The sequence below is a fragment of the Neodiprion fabricii genome, chromosome 6, assembly GCF_021155785.1.
Source record: "Neodiprion fabricii isolate iyNeoFabr1 chromosome 6, iyNeoFabr1.1, whole genome shotgun sequence".
In the NCBI taxonomy this organism is placed as follows: domain Eukaryota; kingdom Metazoa; phylum Arthropoda; class Insecta; order Hymenoptera; family Diprionidae; genus Neodiprion; species Neodiprion fabricii.
The window spans coordinates 15,412,558-15,435,226 of record NC_060244.1 but is presented as its reverse complement, the minus strand read 5'-3'; the positions used below and the strand labels follow the sequence as shown (position 1 = coordinate 15,435,226).

General features: G+C 39.3%; 1 protein-coding gene across 1 annotated transcript; it reads left to right on the top strand.

Annotated features, from left to right (window-relative positions):
• The first annotated feature begins 19,823 nt into the window (after positions 1 to 19,823).
• LOC124185536 lies at positions 19,824 to 22,430 on the top strand. The gene is made up of 2 exons (XM_046576410.1): positions 19,824 to 19,935; positions 21,151 to 22,430. Exons 1-2 carry the CDS (start codon positions 19,824 to 19,826, stop codon positions 22,428 to 22,430), a joined length of 1,392 nt encoding a protein of 463 aa, XP_046432366.1.
• The last annotated feature ends 239 nt before the right edge of the window (positions 22,431 to 22,669 follow it).

The window sequence follows — 22,669 nt, the reverse complement described above, 5'->3', positions numbered from 1 at the left end:
CTCTGGCGACCTCACCACAATCTTACTTCTTTCAAAAATCTCTTTCTCTTCTAGGTCTCCCGCTACTTTCACTTCCCCCTCTACCTCTCTTTCCTTCCTCTTATCTCTTGCCGCCGCTTCACTTATATCACCTGTGCTCGCCGCTCTAACTATCCCTAGACTTTGTAATTTGAATTTTCCCACCTACCTCTTTACCATACGACATACTTTACTATCTACACTTACTACGTCCCTTACCCACCGCCGTTACCACTTTACCAATCTACTCACCGCCCCTGTTACTTTCACTCGCGCCCTGGCATTACCGTCGTTCTCTCACCTGCCCCCTTTACCTCTCCGACCCTCACCGCCGCGCCGCAACCTAACCTCCTAACTACCTCCTCTACTTTATACCTCAGAAGTACAATTCAATTCTATTCCTCCCTTCTCCTTCATTTATTCTACTTTAACTCTTACCTATTCACGAACACACCCCTGATTTTCAAACCCGAACCTTTAAAAATTAAAAACAAAATTGCACTGGTTTATCTACCTACTGTAAACAACGTCACCACAACCGGAAGTCTGAACTCTATGGTACAGAATGTACTGAAAGAAAACAAAAGCACAGTAAAATTGTACCCGTTTACTTGAGGCAAAACAAGTCTGATAAACCTGTAATTTATCTGTTAGTGGTAGAGACAGATTCATGATGGTGATGATGATGATGATGACGATGCTCATATGGAAAATTATGAAAAAAAAGTAACACATCATTATGGATGGATTCGAAATTTATCACGATTAACAAGTTCTCAAATTTCAAAATGCGCACATCATATTTGGTTATGTGATACATGTTTAACTCACTTTGAACGTGAAAGATGTTTGTTGAAGCACAGAGTTGATTGCATGAGTTTGAACGAAACCAAAGTTATTTTACCAACGGAAGAGGACAGGATTCTAAAACATCCGAACATCCATCTCGTGGAGTAGGTGCTCAAGAAGCGTGGAAAAAAATTATACGTTGAGTGGGTAGGTTTTGACAATACACACAACAGTTGGATAAATGAATCTGATATGTAACATTGAATAAACGAAATTATTTTTCAAGTATGTGCCTTTATTTTTACACCTTAAAGATACAATTCACACCAATGCTGAGTCTAACTGCAGGTCTTGTAGCCCCACGGTAGCTTGTCGGTCGTGTTTGTAAATACGATCCGCTTATCGTCGTTCCAGCTCAGTGCTACATTCTTTAAATAATCATTGAAAGTTATAGTTTTTAATAACGATCCTTTGACACCCTGTAACAGTTCGAATATGCATCCCATTAATAAAGACAACGGGACTCAGTACTAGGTAAGCCTTGACCAGGGCGGTTATTTGAATGATGTATGATCTCTCATCGACCAGTGTGATCCTGAGACGACGAATGACCGGTAGAGCTATCAGAGCGCGCTCTCAAAAAGAAAAAAAAAATAACGAATTGATAAAATTTTGCAAAAATAAAGTTCACGCATATGGAGTATATTTGCGATCACCAAGAAAAAATTATCAGCGACCTACTTCTTACGAATCGCTAAAAAAGAAAAACCACCAGAATATGACGGACGATGGGAGTGCTATTGGTCAGGCAAGGAATTAGCGAATGCAACAACGGAAAGGGAAACCGGAAAGTAAAACAGATCCAGGAAGAAACGTTTAGGATAAGTTTTTATAATCTGACATGTTATTTTTTTGTGATTATATTAGTATACATTTTATTGAATTGTTCTCGCCATAGATGTCCGTCGTCCCTATTTAATTATGCAATTCATTTATATCATTTTATGTCATGTATTTATACGTTTCTTTTATTCGGTTTTAGCATATATATGCATGTAATTGGATAGTATCGAACATCCGAAATTCCTTGCCGATCATTTTAAACATTGAAAATGTCTCGTTTTAATTGAAAAAGAAATAAGAAAAAAATGATAACGGAAAATTTTGTCATTGCGAGAGGCTCCTCAGTTCCAGTTGAATCTTTGGCGGAACAAACCGTATAACAGAAAAGATCGTTAAAACCCTTAGCTCGTTTTTTTGACCTCATCCTTCCCCATCACTCTAAACGAATACAATTTCGCTCTTAATCCAACAAATTCTGCTATTATTTTCCCGTTGTATTCGTCTTTCATTAAGCCGAAGACTTTTTTTGTTAACTAAAGGGATTCCGTAAACATTATCAGATGGATAATCGGAAGTATGAAATTTGTCCAAGTCCTGTTTCATGCATTCGTAAATATCGGGGACGGTGAAATGGTATATTAAACTATCCGTGTCGGTATACATTGATTTTGCCTGATGTGCCATTTTAACATAATTACAATGGAAATCGTAAATAAAGGATTTTGAAATATCTAAAATGGAGAAGCCTGCATACAATGATTTGTTGAGTTTGACTTCCATTTTACGCATTTCAACTATTATCATATTTTCATTAAAAATTGTACAGCTGTGGAAATTTGGTTTGGCTATTGTGGCTCTAGCACCATATCTTCCACCCCATTCCGTAGTCAATCTAACATCTCTGTATTCACAAATTTATAAGAATTTTTGTTGAATTCATTGTTTGATTTTTTTCTCAAGTCTGTATTTAAATTTATGTATTTTTTGAGCCACGGTGTTTGTCTGAACTTGAGAACTCGATGAATTTTAAATAATTTTAAACCTATCTCTAAACATTGTTCTAAAATGCGATAATGAATAGCGTAGTTTCGCTTGAAGAGTAGCGTGGTCATCAATTTCGGTTGCTTGTTACTTGAGATCGGAGGTATGTAATGCTCTGGGCAAAGTGGCAAATCCTTGGGCATTTCATGTAGTTCCTCAGGATATTCCAAATCCACCTCTAATACGTAGCCAAACTCCGCTTCGTCCAAGATGGACAAAACATTAAATTTGTCGAAATCTGGCATCCATTCAAAGGAACTGCATGGTAGAGCAAAGCTCATAGCAGCACCGTATAAATTGTTGACATCGAAGTACATGAGACACGACTCTTCTAGTTCTGAATTGAAAGCATCTCCCATGTATCTATTATTAGCCTTTGCATATCGATTAGAGCATTCGGACACGCCACCTCGAATTCCTTTTTCAATAAACATCACCATATCAACATCGGTGAGAAGCTCGAGTGCAACACCAGTACATTTCAGCATCGTGTCAAATGAAAGACCGGCTGCTGTGTAATAATGTAAAGGGTCCAGATTGTACGTTGCCCAACAACTCTCCCAAAAGTTTTTAAAAACATCTGCCAATAGAAAAACGTCAGTTTGCAAATATAAGTCTGAGTATTCTCCTAACCTTTTGATATCGAAGGCATGTCAAACTTTACACGCGTGTGCGTAATCTTTATTCGAAATATCTTGGTTGTTCAATTTTGAACAAAATTTTTCTTTAGTCGGCAATTTTACGTCCTCGAGCTTCTCCCAACCATCCATGTACTCGTATTGGAAAAACACCATTTCTAGTTAATAATTCAAGTTTGTCAGAGCTTGTGCAAAATTTACGTGTGATTGTCTTTTGGCTATCATTCAAATACGTTGCTAATCTTTTGAGGCTGCTGGGCATAAAACGATACGAATCTATAAATCTAAACTGTAGGTCCGTTCCTTCAACAAATTTTGTAAACGAAATACACATTTCTTTACTAACGGGTAGAAGCTGAATAGTACCCTTAAAAGTTGTCGCTAATGCTTTAATCAGAAAATGCGAATCGTAACCTGACAGATTATGGAATATCACCCGGATAGTCTGTGAGTTCTAATAATTTAGATTACAGCCTCGGTGATCAGCGCTACGGTGCGTTCCAGTGAAATGACAGTGATCACGATGTTTGACGTCTTCGAGCGTGAACGGTTTTCGCAATTGTGACACACCGTTTATGAATTAAATTCGTTAAGCTGATTGCAATTGAGCGGTTCTATGGGTACAACCGTTTTGAAATACTTTTCTAACCCATATGCCAATTTCTCCAACTCATTCACAAACCATTGGATGCAAGTTTCTCCACGGTTGATTTTGAACGTTGAAATGGAATCGTCGAAGGCGAAATGGAGGTAATATGCTACGCTGTATGGAACATGTTTGTGGTAAATTTTTCTATTTTCTGACACTAGAATGTGAGTAGGTTGTAGCAAATATTCAAGATCCGCGTAAATGCAGAACGAAACGGTTTCTTTGTGCTTAAAATTTTTGAATTTTAGTATCTTTTCCTTCTCTGTTGGTAATTCAACTTTGGTCTCGTTCAAACTCATGCAACAAACTTTGTGCTTTGTTAAACATCTTTCAGATTGAAAGTGAGTCAAACATCTATCACATGACTAAGTACGACCATTACGGTTAGAAATTTGAGAATTTGTTGATCGAGACAAATTTCGAATACAAGCAAAATGAAAGATTTTATTTTGTTCATAATTTTCCATATCAACATCATCGTCATCGTCAGTGATTTCAGTTTCTATCGCTAAAAGATGGATAACAGGTTTATCAGACTCATTCTGACTTAGGTGAATCGGTACTGTTTCACTTTTTTTGCGATCACCTTGGTCTATATCATGAACGTTGATGGAAAGCCCGTTAAGTTTCCTTAATTTTAAAATAGTGTTTTTGTCTGAAGACATAAGAAACTTTGTGCCATCATACCGTAGCACTGAGCTAAAATGCGGGTACGAGCTGGTCGCGTTGACATTATTGTTGTCGGCTGGGAACAGAGCTGTGGTGACCGACCAAAGAAATCAGTAAGAGTTGTTGTTTCTGATGTTTACCACAGCCTTCTCATCACCGATATGCTTAGGTAATGGGGATTTGGGTATACAGACCACCTCGTAGTGGTGTATACTTGTTAATGTTGACGGCAAGATTTATAATTTCAAGTAACGACCAGCCCGAATCCTTTTCCTGGAAATCTTCCACCTTTTTCAACATACGCTCTGTCGCGTTTTAGATGAACCATTCGTTAATATCCGTTGTCTGGAGGATGACTTCGTTATTCGCATTAAAAAATTTGATCTCTTCCACCGTGTGATCATTTTTTCTAACTTCAAATTTACAAGCCAGGATAACGTTGGCTTCCAAGCTCCTGGCTTTCTTCAAAGCGTTTTTTAGTCTTGTTACTGCCAGTACTTTTGCGACTTCTAGAAATCTCTGCACATCTTTATGCTTCAAATTGACGATGGATCCAGTTCGAATTCTCCCCTCAAACGTTAATTCCACATCTTCCCAGTGAACTCGATCGCTTCTTCTTTCTTTCCATGTACCTCCACCCGTTTTCTGAAAACGTTTGAATTTTTCCGCGAGCACTTTCAAGAGTCCGATCGTTGTGATAATTCTTGTCTTTTCTCCAATCGTTGAAGCCTTTGGTAAAATTTTGTTCAGCAGCCGGATATTGTGACTTCCGAATTTTATCCATTTTTGAATTTCTGCTGTAGATGATGATTTGCCCAAGATTTTGTACACCGATTTCATAATACCGATCAATCTTAAACACTTCGTGGATTCCATCTTTAGCTTTTTCCTCACGTATACTTGACAAGTTGATGCTAAATGATCATTTTCAGTAATGAGCGTCCTTTTTTATAGTACAGTTGTACGTACGTTTGTTTGTGCGCGCGCTGTACTATCGTTTTGAAGTGATTTTCAACTGTTCAACTGTACCCTAAAGATTGTACTCAATAAAACTGGTTTTTGAAGGATATCCATGACTTAATTTTACACCTTTATCTTAGTTCTTAGAAGGAATTTTTTTTTCAATACGAAGCTTATGTAAGATTCAACATTGCTCTATATCTAGAGCGATAGTAACCCAACACCGCAGATCCATAGCTCTGAATGTATACTACCGCAGCTATAGGTTGACCTTGCACTCTGGCCTTGACTGAACCCGTTCAAAATTCATCGTAGAGTTCACATTACAGTTACAAGCCAAAAAGAATGTCACGTTGATGATAACGTATTGACATCCGAGTGGGTGAAAAACAATTCTCAGAACCATAAATTTTGGAATTTTACGTGGTTGGTAACGTGGGAAAAGATTGTGGGGTGATTGATGTTACATATCAGCAGTCCTACCGTGGAAAAAGAATGCGGGACGGTAACCGACTTTCAGGTCGGTGAAAAAGTTCACGCCCCCCCCCCCCCCCCATCGTTGGCAGGCGAGCACAATATAGAGACTTTGACCTTCGGTCGGTAAGATTCTCGGTAAGGCAGCATGATTTTGACCTTCGACCGATAAGAATTGTCGGTAAAGCAGTGCGATTTTGACCGTCGACAGATAAAATTGTCGGTAATGTTGCACGTTTTTGATCTCAAGTCGGTACGGCAGACTGTGACGTCATCGCGAAGAAGGGTTTGAGTCTGCCGAGGATGTCGGTAAGTGTTGGTAACAGGAATCTGTAAGTAGAACTCTCCTTGTATTACTACAAATGTTCGCTCTGTTCGAATAAAGCTATCAAATAATTGTAGGTTTCTCGCGACACTCTGAAATGACTTTTGAACTGTAAAAAAGAAAAAAATTGTAGTTCAAGCATCCAACTTTCTTGGAATTCAATAGGTCAATAAATAAAGATATTGTGAGGTCAAGTACGTACTTTTTTATCGTTATAGTGGTTAACAACGTCAGCAATGTGATTTTGGATGCGCAGAAATTTGCGTCTTCTGTAGGCGATATTCCGCAATAATAAAATACCTTCATCATTATTGGAATTCTTTGACGGAAATAACTCCTCGATTATTCGTACTTAATGAACCGGCTCTGCCATAGTTGTTTTGCTCGAACCGCTCTGACCCCTGCATTCCAACAGAATTTTGTTCATGGACCAATCAAAATTTAGTATTTCAACTGTCAGCCAAAAATGTGGTCGCTACACTCAACCTGCTTGGTTTTCACTCGAACACAAAACTCGCTCCTGGAGTGCTCTGAGAGCATTCATTCGAAAACGTCATTAGACTCGCTTCGGTTTATGGCAAGCAATCTGGTGATTGTGTCTAGATAATGGGGGAAAAACGATAACTCGTGCGTTCTACAGCGATGTCGAGAAATTCGAATTAATGACCCGCAAAGATATTTTCCCCTACGAATACATCGATAGCAGGGAAAAACTTAACGAGTTGAGTCTGCCTGCTAGAGCAAACTTCCATTCGATACTCAGCCGCTTGGGCGTCACCAAAAAGGATAACCGGCATGCACCGAATGTCTGGAGCAAATATAATAATATTAAAAGATGAATTAATAATTTAAATTGAACACCCTGGGCAAGTATTCAGATTTATATGTGAAAACCGATGTTTTCTTGTTGGCTAATGATTTTGGAAATTTTCGCGGGAGTTGTTTCCAAACATACGATTTAGATCCCCTACATTATTACACTGCCCCGGGTTTGGCTTTCGATGCAATGTTGAAACATACGGGTGTTAATTTGCAACTGCTAGATAACTCCGAAATGGTTTTATTTGTTGAAAAAGCAGCCGAGGTGGTTTAGCACAAAGTTCAAATCGCTTTGTAGATGCGAACAATCGATTTATGAGTGATTTCGATCAAAGCAAGGAGGAATTCCACCTAATGTATTTGGATGTCAATAATCTGTATGGTGCAGCTATGAGTGAGCAATCATTATGCGGTTCATTCGAGTGGGAGCATAATGCAATCGATGTAATGAGTGTGCGAGATGATTCGTCGGTGGGATACATTCTCAAGGTCGATTTGGACTACTCGGTAGAGCTACACGAACAACATAAAGATTTGCCGCTCTGCCCCGAGCATTTTATCCTACCATGTAGTAAAACGGCCAAGCTATGCACAACGCTTCTGACCAAAAATAAATACATACTTCACTATCGGAATTTGAAGCAGTATTTATATTTGGGCATGAAGTTGCACAAGACGCATAGAATTCTCAAGTTTGCTCAATCTCTGCGGTTAAAATCATACATCAACTTGAATACTGACAAGCGAAAGAAATCGAAAAACGATTTCGAAAAAAACTTTTACAAATTGATGAACAATGCGGTGTTTGGCAAAACTATGGAGAATGTGCGAGAACACAAAAGTGTCAAGCTAGTCACAAAATGGGGTGGTCGAGATGGTTCAAAGGCTTTGATTGCCAGACCTAATTTCCACAGCTGCCACATATTCGATCGAGACATGGTGATAATCGAGATGAATCGGTTGAATGTCTATTTCAATATAACAATATATACCGGTGCGGCCATTCTGGAATTGTCTAAAATAATTTTGTCCAGGTTTCATTGTGATTATATCCAGCACAATTTTACCGATAAGCAGGCAAAGTTATTGTATACAGATGTGGATAGTTTAATATATCAATTTAATGCCCCAGACATATACGAAATCATTAAGCGTGATGTTGAAATGACCTTTGATACCTCAGATTATCCTCCTAATAATGTCTACGGTACCCTTCTTCGAAATAAAAAGCGTTAGGGTTTTATGAAAGATGAAAGCAATGGTGAAATCATGACGCACCACAGAGGGGTACGTTTAAAACTCTACTTGATAAGCACTAAGGAGGAGAAGGAGGATGAGGAAGAAGGGGGTAAGGTAGTATTAGATCCAGGTGTCAAAAATGTGCAAAAGCTAACAAAGGTTCGACGCTAAGAACCATCACACAGAGTGTCAATTAAATTATAAAAATTCGCATAGAGAGCAGAGCCTCATTGTGACTAAAAAGCATGTGGTTCGTACCATTGTGTGAAAAAAACTTACACTGAGTTGGCATGACGATAAAAGAATTTTATTTCCGGGGTAAACAGACACTCTTCCTTGGGACTAGCAGAAGGTGTGATAACTCTATGGATCTGCATAGTAGGATAATTTAGTTCTTGTTGAAGATTTTCGTGATTTTGAAAAATTTTCAAGTTTTTTCAAGTTTCTTTCAGTTTTGAATGATGAATTGCAGCATACGTATTTACATGTACAATGCTCGGATCATTTTTGATAAGTTGAAAAAAGACGAAAAAGTTGAATAAAGTTGATAAAAGTGCATAATTCAACTGTATACACTGGTATTAGGATTACTTCAGGTTGTACGTGAAAAGATGAAAAAAAAACAGGGTGTATGTATGAAATTTCTTTATTGTTATTAAAGATACAATTTTCAAATTCAAATGTCTGATTTATTTATCCAACTGTTGTGTGAGTTGTCGAATCCCAACCATTTTACATACCGGGACAATCTCTTGAAACTATACATACAATCCGCATGCGCCAAATAATTCAATCTCATTGGTCGGTAAAATTGCCCCGCGGCGATGTTTTCGTCTGCTGAGCAGGGGGCCAACGTACACAAAATGAGACAAGACTCAAGAGCTGTAATTCTTTTGCCCATAAAACTGCGGATTGAGGTTATGTTGCTGTTTATTTGTACGTAGCGTGAATTGTCACAGAAGAATAGTATCGTTCAGCAATACCGTGGTCGATATCGGAAAATATTCAACCGACGCAAATATCAAATGATACAGAAATTGGACGTTATTTATTGAAAAAAAAAATCTGAAATTCAATGTGAAATGTCATTAACAAGTGGGAGTCTGGACAAACAGAGGTAGGTGAGTAAAAACAACGTTTATTGTGAAGAGATTCTTTATTTACATAAATCTAAAAATGCGTCTCATTAACGATTTACGTTTTGTGCATTTCATTGGAAATTAGTTGTATCCAAAAATACCAAAAGATCCTGTCTGATAATAATAGCTTCTAATATTTTCAGGTACGAAATAATTCATTGTCAAAGCGGGACTAAGTTTGTCAGGCATGGAAGCATGCAGGTAGATTTCTAATTACGTGATCTTTGACAATTACAATATTTTAACATGGATTCAATGATAAAATTCGTTTTTGTTTCATCAGGCTCGAAGTTTGAACTTTGATTAACACAAGGAAAATCATGCCTCACCTGATGGTCAAAACGTTTAGGTGGCAAGGATCCTGGTTACTCGAGCGGTGCAATCATTATAACCATCGAACCTGGTTGTTTCGTCAGACATCAGGTGCCAGAGTGATTTCATCAGGCCATTGCCACCTTCTTAACATCAGTTGAAGCAAAATTAAAAAGCGGGATATACTATAGATGATAATGGCTGAATATCCCATCATTTTACTTTGATCGAGCCAATAGCGATAAGTTTGTTACTTAACCGTTGCCGCCAATTCGTTTACCGAGGAATCATTCTGTTCACCATTGTAATTCAAGCATTATTATTGACCAGCATTGTTTTTCAAACTTTATGCCATTTAATTTGGTATCTTATTTTGAAGCTTACTTTTACTCTCTTTGGCATTAAATTCAGATAAATAGTTTTTCAAGTCCTCAATTAGATCGTGGGGTTGAATTTTGCTAGGCAAACTGAATCAATCTAAATCTAGAATTGTTAAATAACTTTAGTTAAAAATGTCTTCAAATTTAATTTCAGTTGACGGTGTCATCTGGCTAGCTTGTTGCACGATAACTTGAAACCAAATTTAATCTTACACTCTTTATAGGGTCCTACGCTGAGACTGAAAGCTTGTGAATCTCCATGTACCGCAATTATTTCTGCATTTCATGTTGGAATTGTCTGGAGCAAAAAAAATCTCATTTTGAGATTGGAAATGGAACCTGAAACGCAGAAGTTATTCAGTAGCACGAATTGAAAACCAAGAATTTCATAATGGTTCCTGCAACAAACGGACTCTTTCCAAACATCCTTGTTACAAGGTGATGTTCGGAGGATTATGAACAAGATATTGTATCGCATTACATTATTTGGAAAAAAATCTTCATGAACTTCCTTTAAAAATGGGTACTCATTTATTTTGATGGAACAAGGGACACAATCTTGAATCCGATAAGTCAATATCCTCTTAATAATGTTCTGACATTACTCTAAAACATGATTGTCCTTGAAGCTAATTGTGACGTTAAGGCGCATTTTGAGAAACTTAATTTTCAACGTGTGTCACAAGATGTGATCTACATTCCTGAGTTCTACGCTTCCGATTAGATTTTCTTTGTTTCGAATCGCACTTACATGAAATACAAAGATCATTTTAATAAATCTAATATTACTTGAATTTTCAATTTGAGTATTAGGTTCACTTCATTTATTTAATCAAACATCATTGAAAATTTGCGAAATGAACTCTGACAATCATTGAAAAATTTTAAATAGTAGTAGCAATAATTTATTGATCGGAAAAAATACATTGACTATCGACTATTTGTAAATTTTGTTGAACTATTTTCGAAAAAAAAAGATTCACAGTTCGATTACAGATAGTGTGATATTTAAATTTCTTGAACGCTCGGTTGAATGTCCCATTTTCAAAAGTGATAAAATTCAATATTACCGCCTGAAATTACAAGAGAGTGAGAAAGTTGCTTAGTTGCTTGAAAGTGGTGATGATCTTTGTACGTGTTGTTGGGAAAACAGCCAAAGCAGCAACGATTCTGCAGCACTCTGCGCATCTCGTCGCGCAGGCAACGAGCCGACTCTTGTATACGCGACATGTACACATCTACACTCTACTCTCTCATCGCCTGTACTGCCACGTTACGATTTATTCAGAATATGTGAATTACATTATCTACTTCTTTTTCCACTTAAAATCTATGTGTCTGTTCTTATTGATGTCTCAAACCTCGTACGGTGTTCCTGTGTGATATAATAGCCAACAGGTTATGGGCCCAGGAGAGGTTTGAGCAGATTAAGTGAATATAAAATCAAGTATAAATTCGATGCACGTGGAAGTTTAAGGTTAGCAATGTCAGATATATTCCGTGCGAACATAACCAAGCTAAACAACGATAACTACTCTGTTTGGAAATTTAAATTGGAGCTGTTGCTCATTAAAGAGGATCTATGGAGTCAAGTCAGCACCGAAAAACCTACAGACCAAACCGCTGCAGCAGCATGGCAGAAAAAGGACGATAAGGCGAGAGCTATTATTGGGCTGCTTGTCGAAGATTCTCAACTCATCCACATACGTAAGGACACCACAGCGAAAAAGGTATGGGAATCGTTAAAGAATTACCATGAGAAATCGACGCCGACAAGCGAAGTTTATCTCCTAAGGCAGATTTGCAATTTGAAGTTGAGCGAGACAGGCAATATGGAAGAGCATGTAACTACAATGCAAGACTTGGTAGATAAGCTAGCAGCGCTTGGGGAGGAAATAAAGGATCATCTTTTCGTAGCCATGTTGGTGAGTAGCCTACCCGAGACGTACAGTACGTTGATTACCGCGTTGGAAAGCAGACCGGAGGATGAATTAACACTAGGGTTAATTAAGGGCAAATTGATCGATGAATATAAAAGAAGAAGGGGCATGCCGGATTCAGAGGATTCAGGTTCAGCATTGAGAGCATCGCAAAAGAAGATTACAGACGCAGAAGCCGAAAAATCGTCTTTCTTTTGTAAGAAAACGGGACACTTCAAACAAGATTGTTTCAAATACAAAAAATGGAAGGCCAATAAGGATAAAAGAGAGAAAGCCAATGAGGCGAAAGAAAATGAAAAGCGAGAGGGATCGATTTGCTTCAGTGTTCACGAAGCAGCGAGTCAAAAGGATGCTTGGTACATCGATTCGGGTGCCACAAGCCACATGAGTAACAACGAAAGCTTCTTCAAATATTTGGATCGAAAGAAGATGCAAGAAGTAGCTCTTGCCAACGGACAAGGCGCAAAAGTATTGGGAATAGGCACAGGTGAACTATACTGCCTCAATGGGAGAAATGAAACAGTCAAAGTAAGTATTAAAGATGTATTATATGTTCCAGATTTGACAGAAAACTTGCTATCGGGGAAAAAACTCACAGAAGGTGGACATACGGTACAGTTCAAAGGTGAACGATGCAAAATTTCTAAAAATAATATTGTAGTCGCCACAGAAAATTTATCATCTAATATGTATGCAGTGAGAGTTCACCACAGAGCATTGGCAGTCAAAGAAAATGAGCATACAGCAGATTGTCAACACAATTGGCACAGGAGGTTCGGACATCGCTACGCTGAGGACGTTAAAAAGCTGTAGATGAAGAAGCTGGTGACGGGCTTAAAAATCAAGGATTGTGGAATCCGAGAAGTATGCGAATGCTGTATCAAAGGAAAGATGTCGAGATGTCCAATACCAAAAGAGGCAACGACTAGAGCAACATCCGTACTAGAATTATTACACACAGACCTCTGTGGACCAATGCAGAATGAAACACCAAGCGAAAAAAGGTATTCGATGACAATGATTGACGATTATAGCCGATTTACGGAGGTGTATTTTCTAAGGTACGAGTCAGAGGCGGTGAAATGCATCAAGGATTATATCAGATGCACCGAGAACAAGTTCGGGAAGAAAGTCAAGGTCATTAGGTCGGACAACGGACGAGAATATGTCACCAAAGAACTGCAGGAATCGTTTGCTGAAATGGGCATAAAGGTACAGTATACCGCGCCCTATTCAGCCTTCCAAAACGGTGTCGCAGAGCGCAAAAACCAAACACTCATGGAAGTTGGAAGATGTATGTTAATCGACGCAAAGATGGAGAAAAAATACTGGGCAGAGGCAGTCAACACGGCCTGCTATTTACAAAATATTTTGCCGTCCAAAGCCACCACACGATAAGACACCACACGAGTTATGGAATAGCAGAAAACCCGACGTCGAACATCTGCACATATTTGGAAGCAAAGGATATGCTCATGTTCCAAAGAAGAAACGGGGAAAGTTAGATGACAAAGCAACGTTACTCACTTTTGTGGGATATTCAGCTGAATCAAAGGCCTACAGAATGCTGAACGCGGCAACGAATAAAGTGATCATCAGCCGCGATGTCAGAGTCATCGAACACGATTTAAAGAAAGAAGAGAAGAAAGAAGAAAAGAAGAACGACAATAAGAAAATCGAAGAAAAGAAAAGAAGCGTTCGAACAACAGTTTCCGATATACCACTACATGAGGAACAGAAAAATTGCTCCGAAGAAGTTGAAATAGCTTTCGAAGACGAATTCGAAGTCCAACAGTATCAGGAACTGGATGATACAGAAGAGGAATTGCAAGAAACAGTGGATTTATCTGACGAGTCGGTTCTAGAGCATTCGTTACCGGCCAGCGATGAAGAGTACATTTTTCCCGGCAACGGTGATGATGTCGGTAATCCAGAGCTCGAATTTCAGGTAGAGAAACGAAAGGAAAACCACCGGATCGATTCGTACCTAGTGAATAGACAGCAATACACAGAACCAAAAAGCAGAACCGAAGCGCTGAACGAAGTCGACAAAAATGAATGGATCAAGGCAATGAACGAAGAAATGAAATCGATGGAAGAAAATTCAACTTGGCAACTCACCACCCTGCCAGAAGGAAGAAAGGCCATCGGTTGTCAATGGATATTCAAAAGAAAAAGAAACATCGTTACTGGATTGATAAAATACAAAGCGCGACTCGTAGCGCAAGGTTTCAGCCAAAAATACGGAACGGACTACGACGAAGTGTTTGCACCGGTAGTAAGAGCAACAACGTTGCGCTTGCTGCTCACGGTCGCTACACAACGGAAATAGAAGATACATCATTTCGATGCGAAGACGGCATTCCTTAACGCAGAGTTTTCAGAAACGATTTACATGAAGCAACCGGAAGGATTCGTCAACGCAAAGAAAGAATTAGTTTATAAACTCAGCAAAAGCATATACGGACTAAAACAGGCGGCAAAATCGTGAAACGAGAAACTTAATGCAGCCTTCATCAAGATGGAATTTAAACAGAGCGTATCGGACCCTTGTCTGTACTTAAAAAACACTTCGAAGGGCGTCCAGTACGTAGCAGTATATGTCGACGACCTTCTGATCGCTGATGAGGACGAGAACGAAATACAAACTATAGCTGATGAACTCGAAGAAGAATTCACGCTCACGAGACTTAGTGAATTGAAGAATTACCTGGGAATAAACATCGAAAGAGACCCAAAAGGAGTTTTCTACATGGACCAAGCGGACTACATCCAGAAAATCATCGATAGATTTGGGCTACAGGACGCAAAAGTATCCAAGACACCCCTGGACACTGGGTATCTGAAAATCGCTCGTGATGGAAAAGCAATGGTTAATGGAGACGAATATCAGAAACTCGTCGGAGCTCTGCTATACGTGGCGACTCACACGCGGCCCGATGTAGCGGCAAGTGTATCGATATTGAGTAAAAGGGTCAAACATCCGACTGAAACTGATTGGAACGAAGCAAAAAGAATTGTTAGAAACTTAAAGGGTACAAAACAATTCAAATTAAAACTGACAAGCAACAGTAAAGGGCTTGAAGTGTACACAGACGCAGATTGGGCAGAGGATAGGAGCGACAGCAAGTCGTATAGCGGGTTCATATTTCCATACAATGGACGAGCAATCGCATGGGCTTGCAGAAAACAAACATGTACAGCCTGGTCGACCTGCGAAGCAGAATACATCGCGATAGCAGAAGCGAGCAGGGAGCTACTATGGTTACGAAGATTACTCGAAGACTTCGGAATAGAGCAAACACAGCCGATCCGGATGTACGAGGACAATCAGAGTGCAATCAAGCTGGTAAAAAATGGGGAGTCGAAAAACAAAACAAAGCACATAGACGTAAAATTTCATTTCGTGACAGATCTAGTTAAAAAGAAAATCATCGATATAGAATACTGTCTGACAGACGAGATGATTGCCGATGTGATGACAAAACCACTGGGAGCCGTGAAGCTGAAAAAACATCGAAAAGGATGTCAATTGGTTGATATCGAACATAACATCGATTGAAGGCGCATAATCGTTGAGGAAGGGTGTTGGAAAAACAGCCAAAGCAGCAACGATTCTGCAGCACTCTGCACATCTCGTCGCGCAGGTAACGAGCCGACTCCTGTATACGCGACATGTACACTACTCTCTCATCAGCTGTACTGCCACGTTGCGATTTATTCAGAATATGTGAATTACATTATCTACTTCTTTTTCCACTTAAAATCTATGTGTCTGCTCTTATTGATTTCTTAAACCTCGTACGGTGTTCCTATGTGATATAATAGCCAACACGTGTGATAAATTGAATAGGCAGATAACAGTAAATATTAGAGATGTAATTATTTTGGCCGTATCACCTGTTGATAGAAATAAATTTCATTGTTATTTCTAATGTACGAATTAATAAAAGTGATCAAATAAAGTGTTCTCACCTACCTGCTGCGTTTCTTCCAAGCACCCAACATTTAAACAGATTTCGCATTTCAGTCGAATAAAGCCAATTTTCAAAAAGCATTAGCATCAACTTTCCGAGTCACTATCTCGACTGTTTGAGATTTTAACCTCAAAAACTTGTATGAACTACATCGCCCCCAGAAACAGAGTTTGACAGCTGAAACTCGGAGTGGCCAGCCTACCCGAGCAGCCGATAAAACTCGCGCATGCGCATTGTATGTATAGTTTCAAGAGATTGTCCCGGTATAGCTGATCACCACGTTTGGGTAGCACCTTTTCTATAAGATAACCGTCGGGATATTGCTTCTGTTGATCTGCTGCGGTTTGTACACGCTTCGATACTATTGTTTTTCGTTGGCTGCCATAACGTTTTTCGGCTTTATTCTAATTGTACGGTGTTTGGTGTTGTTGTCAGATTCAATTAATTTGGGCAGATTATCGAGCCATTTGTAGGAACCACGTAGAGTAAATTGCTTCCACATTTTATTTTTCAGCTTTCGATTAAAGCGTTCGCATATCGATGCCTTCAAGTTACTGAATGTCGAGTGCATATTTATACCATGATGCGTCATGAGAGCCGTGAATTCTTTGTTGTGAAACTCTTTGCTCTGATTGACGTGTAGGTGTTTCGGTACATGCCCCTGCCAAGCACAGTCTTCATAGCGTTTGTTACATCAGTGGCATTTTTACTCTCAATCGATACGCCCTAGGCAAATTTGGAAAATATATCAATAACTGTAAGCAGAAATTTATGGCCATTGTTGGTGGATGAGTATGTTGACAGATCGACAAGATCAACTTGCCAAGTCTCATCCAACCCGCGTATATCTACAAAATGCCTTGGGTAATTACGCCGGGCTGGTCTGTGAAGTTCGTCCGCTATTGTCTTTTTCATGCTGCTTAACTATTGACAATGCCACGCCTTCGACAGTTTTCTGCATCAAATTCAAATCGCGCCTCAAACTTTCGATACTTTCAGGCATAACCTCTGGAATTTCTTCGGTATTATTAGCGATTTGCACCTCAATGGCATGAATTTCCCCCTTGATATCGTTCTGGATACAACATTGATTGAGAACTTTCATAGAAACGGCATCGTTTTCCTTGCGTGGACCGGCGATGTTACACAATCGTTTGCTGTCTATATCGTACTGGTTATCGTCGGTGGTTTTGAATCCAACATCCGGAGGCCCACAACTACCCGGTATTCCTTTTATTTTCACACCCGCCCTCAACTGATGACCAAATATGTCTATGCTCATTGCTCTACGGTCAATGGATGAATGATAATTTGAGGATTGATCCCACACTAATAAATGATCCCAGCCTCGCGCAACTCCTGAATACTGGAGACTATTTCATTGGAATGGCTAGTATTTCCGGCCGCCTGTGATGCCATAAGTAGTCGAAGTCTGTCAATAATTTCATTGGGGTCGTTTCAGTAAACGTGATCCATAACTCTGCCGCTCTTATCGCGCAATCTTATGGCTCGGTAGACCTCCAACTTCTCTTTTTCAGCGATCCCACATATTGAGCGACAAAGTCCTTGTACTTTGCACTTTTCTCATCTCTGCGAATGCTTTTTTCAGCCTTATAACCACGCCTATGAACATCGGTCGCTAGAGTAATTTCAGCATAGTTTTTCCTATCCTTAGTCACCAGAGTAGCAGTATCGGGTGACTTTTTGAATAATAATTCAAGTGATCCCGGTGTTGCTTTGTATTTTTTACCGTCAACGTGCATCTGATCCGTATCAAACCTTATTTTCGAATCACCAATCTTCAATCCTTGCACCGAGTGTCGAACACCATATTTCTCATCCAAATCCGATCGCTCCTCCGTCTCGAACATTTTCAAATGCCGCCAAACCAAGTCCTCTGATTTTCGCTTCCTACTCCTCACCGGTGTACTTGTGGTTATTGGCATAGGTACAATTGTTTCATTCCCCTAGATATTTTGTTTGTCTTCAATATCGAGAAAAGCATCTCCATAGTCATCTGTATCGTCTGCAGTCTGCGTCGGATTCTCATTTTTTTCATTCACCCAAATATTCGGTTTCTCATTTTTTTTTTCACCGAAATAAAGGGTTTCTCATCTTTTTTCACCGCAATATCCCCCGGCTCCGTGTTAATTTTCTGTTTTATCTGCTGCTTCGAGGTATCCACCAATTCTCGCAGCGGCGCAACCATAGGCTTCAGCATTTCCTCGATAGCCTGCTCGCTTGTATCTTTATACCTTCGAATCATCTTGTGTTTATGCCGTATCGTTTCGCTAGCTTTCGCGATTTCGCGTAACATGCCAACCTGCTTGCGAATCTGCTCACTCTTCATGTCGACACTCTGATTGTTACAACTTGACTGCGGGTATCTCAACGCATTGGCATTAATTCATACTTATAAAGCAATCGAAATCTTTTTGATATCTCCCCGCGTTGATCTCGCTATCTTCGTCAATGAGAACGAAACTGTAACCGAGCAGAGATCGTATCGATGTTCACATGATCGGCGTAAATGTGCTTCAAATTCATCTCACCTTGACAGAAGATCACCAATAAATTTGCATTATCACGCCCGAGATGTTTTGGGATACGTGCATATGTCTGGCAGTGGTAGAAGCTATCCACATCTCTATGACGCCCTATGCGAAAGTATGCCCTGATAACCTAATTGATGTTTGGATCGTTCATCGAACGGTTTTTTAAAAATGGAATTATCGAATTTCTTAGACTTAACTACACATTTGAAGAATGAAAAAATGTGTCAAACATCACAATTCACCCGCAAAAAGAGCCCTAAAAACAGCAAACCAGCCCAACCGGACAAATCGTATATCTTCAATCGTGCTAGTGAACCAAGTGAATGTGCCACCTAATATTGATGGGGGGTGTGTGTGGCAATACTACGAACTATTTCCGGAAGTACGATAATTCACAAAAAATGGGACGGGTACATTCGGTACTAATGACCTCCGTTCGAGAGCGAAAAAACCGTTTTTGACGTCGACGCGAGTGAATGTGCCACGTAATATTGATATGGGGTGTGCGTGGCAACACTACGAACTATTTACGGAAGTACGATAATTTACAAAAAATGGGACGGGTACATCCGGTATGAAAAACCTCCGTTCGAGAGCGAAAAAACCGTTTTGACATCTGCTATATATCTATATTCTTAAAAACTACGAAGACCTGTGGGTCTTGCCCGAGCTCGATGAAAGGCAGTCTCGTCTCGGGAGCGACGATGTAAACACCGCTCCGAAATAAACGATTGATAATGGAATAACGCTGAGTCCCGTCTTATTTCATACATAACATTGGCGACGAGGATAATAAATCTACGCGTGCTCCGAATGAGTGCTCCGTTAGACTAGCCGCAAATAGAAATTCTAGTAAACGAAAAGAAAACCGGATGGATAATAAATAATACTACATCTGTATTACTGACAATATGTGAGAGACTTAGTATACAGGTTCCTGAAAACGCGAATATATACGCTCTGAGACTTTTAGTGCGTGAATTCATAAAAAAATCGGACGAGAAGAACCGTGAGTGTGTCGACGGTTCGAGCTCGGAAGTGCGAGTGGAAAAAGACATGGCACGAGAGATAGGCAAATTGGTGGACTTCGATCCAGAAATACAGCTATGGGAAGACTACGCCAACCAATTCGAGTTTTATCTTGATGCCAACAGCATCACTAAGGAAGGTAAAAAACGATCTACTCTTCTTACTGCCGTGGGGGTAAAAACATATCCTATAATAAAATCTTTTTGCCTTCCGAAAAAACCGAAACAGGTGTCATACGACGAGATCGTAAAGAAATGCAAGGAACATTTCGGTAAATCATCGAATGTTTTACTACACAGTGAATAGAAAGTTTTCGTCTCTTAAGCACCCGATGTAAGAATGTATGTAAGGAATGTTTACATGTTGGAATCTTACGCTTCTGATGGAAAGCACGTAAGACGGTCAAAGACCGTCTAATAATTGGAATGCGGATATGCATTATCATTAGTTACGAGACAATTCATTGTTGAAGATATAAATTTGATAGACTGGTGAATTCGAAAAATTAACGACGGAGCCAGGTGCTTCCCACGTGCTTCCCATCAGAAGCGTAAGATTCCAACATGTAAACATTCCTTACATACATTCTTACATCGGGTGCTTAAGAGACGAAAACTTTCTATTCACACATACAAAGCACAAGAAAATAAATTTGAACTAAACTGGTGATGAGAGGCATCAACGACAACAGAGTCAAGGCGGCTAGGTGGTCTAGTGGAGTAAGGCTCCGGTCAAGCATCTCTAGATACCAGGTTTGATTTCTGGCTCCGTCGTTAATTTTTCGACTTCACCAGTCTATCAAATTTATATCTTCAACAATGAATTTACTACACAGTTTTCAGTTTCACAAACGCGACCAATTAAAAGAAGAATCGCTACACGATTTTGGTCGCGAACTCAGAAAACTGGCCCAAGAATGCAAATTTAGGGGTCCTACAGAAAAATTATCATTAGAAATAATGCTTCGCGACCTATTTGTAGCGGGTATCAGAGACGAGGAATTACAAAGATATTTGTGCCGAAGGCACGAGGAATTAGACGAGGACGCAAATCCAGACGGACTCACGTTAAGTAAAGCGTTAGACATTGCTCGAAACGTAGAATCGACTGCAAATCAGCAAAAATTACTCCGAAAAAGAGAGGCAAATGCGGTAAATAAAATTGCGAATCAAAAGAAAAACTTTGGAGATAAAAGTAGCCGAGGAAAGGGGCGCTACATGTGTGGATACAAAAATCACACTCCTGAAGTTTGTTTTTCCAAAAACGAAAAATGCGGCCAATTTTGTTCATAAGAGTCTGCTACCGTTCGTAATGAGTCTGAAATATAATGTGACAGATTCATTTCATTTTTTAGACCAAATCAAACTGAAAAAGGTAAACGAAGACCATGTTTTAATATCACTGGACGTAGTATCTCTTTTTACTAATGCTCATAACAGTTTAATAAGGAAAATCATCATTGAGCGGTGGGATGAAATCCAGAAATTTGTGCAATTAGACCAGACTACTCTACTAGAGCTTATTGATTTTTGTTACGACTCGGGATATTTCGTGTTTGATGGCAATTTTTACCTTCAGAAGGAAGGATGTGCTATGGGGAGTCCAGCAAGTCCTTCAATTGCCATCATTGCAGTAGATTATGTTGTTTCAATGGCGTTGACTCACCTTGACTTTGAAATTCCGATTATTAAGTCGTATGTTGATGATCTCTTCGCAGTGATTCCAAAGGATAAAGTAGACAGCATCTTAGATGTGTTTAATAGTGTTGACAAGGACATCCAGTTTACCTTGGAAGTTGAGAATAACGGGAAGTTGCCTTTTTTGGACATACTAATAGAAAGATCAGAAGATGGTGATCTTATAACTTCTTGGTTCAAGAAACCGTACAGCTCAGGAAGAATTTTGAATTTTAATTCCAATCATCCATTGAACCAGAAATTGGGGGTTGCAAAAGGGTTTTTGAACAGAGCCATGCGCTTGAGTCATGTGAACAAGACCAAGGAAAGTATTCGCATGGTTAGAAGATTACTGTCATCTAACAATTATCCAAACAAGATCATCAGCAAGTGTGAGAAAATTGTGTCCGAGAGGATTAGAAACAACATCAGGAGCAACAATGTCAACAGGAATTGGTCGTTTAGCAGATTTCCCTACATAAAAGGCTTGTCACCAAGACTGGGATCTTTATTTAGGCACACCAACTGCAAGTTGGTATTCTATAATGTATTCAAGGTTAAGGATCTATTTTCCCGGCTAAAAGACAAAGTGGAGAAAGAAGATAGATCTGGCCTGGTATACAGGATTCCGTGGTCGTGTGGAAAATGGTATGTTGGACAGACCAGGCAAAAATTAAAAGCCAGAGTGAGACAACACAAACTTGACTGCAGACCTGAGAAGTCCATAAAAAACAACAAAACAGCATTAGCCGAACATCACTTTGTTGAGGATGGTCATAACTTTCAGTTCAAGGATGTTGAGATTTTAGATCTGGAGAAAAATTACATGAAGAGAAACCTAAGTGAAATGATTTTTATTAAGGCGATGAATTGTGTCAATTTTAGATCCGACACGCAAAACCTCAGTACAATTTACAGTGACCTGATAAATGATGTTAAGGATTTAGTGAAGTCATAGTAATTATTTTTATTTTACTCAGAGGTTGAACTTTCGCGCACAATATGAATAGCACTAGTCATGGACAACAGAGTCATGTTGACAATACAGATAATGCGACCTCCACACGTACTATCACACTGTGTGAGAGCAGTACAGTCTGTGATTTAAGAGTCACTACGTTTGACATGTGTATTTGTCCATCATTATATTTGTCCATTTTATTTTATTTAAATTGATTTATTGGCACAATGAATTTA

Excerpts from the sequence above, each read along its gene's own strand:
- LOC124185536 (XM_046576410.1), top strand. The coding sequence starts at position 19,824 with ATGGCACGAGAGATAGGCAAATTGGTGGACTTCGATCCAGAAATACAG. Across the intron at positions 19,936-21,150 it reads CAACAGCATCACTAAGGAAG|ACCAAATCAAACTGAAAAAG; the intron begins GTAAAAAACGAT and ends TTCATTTTTTAG.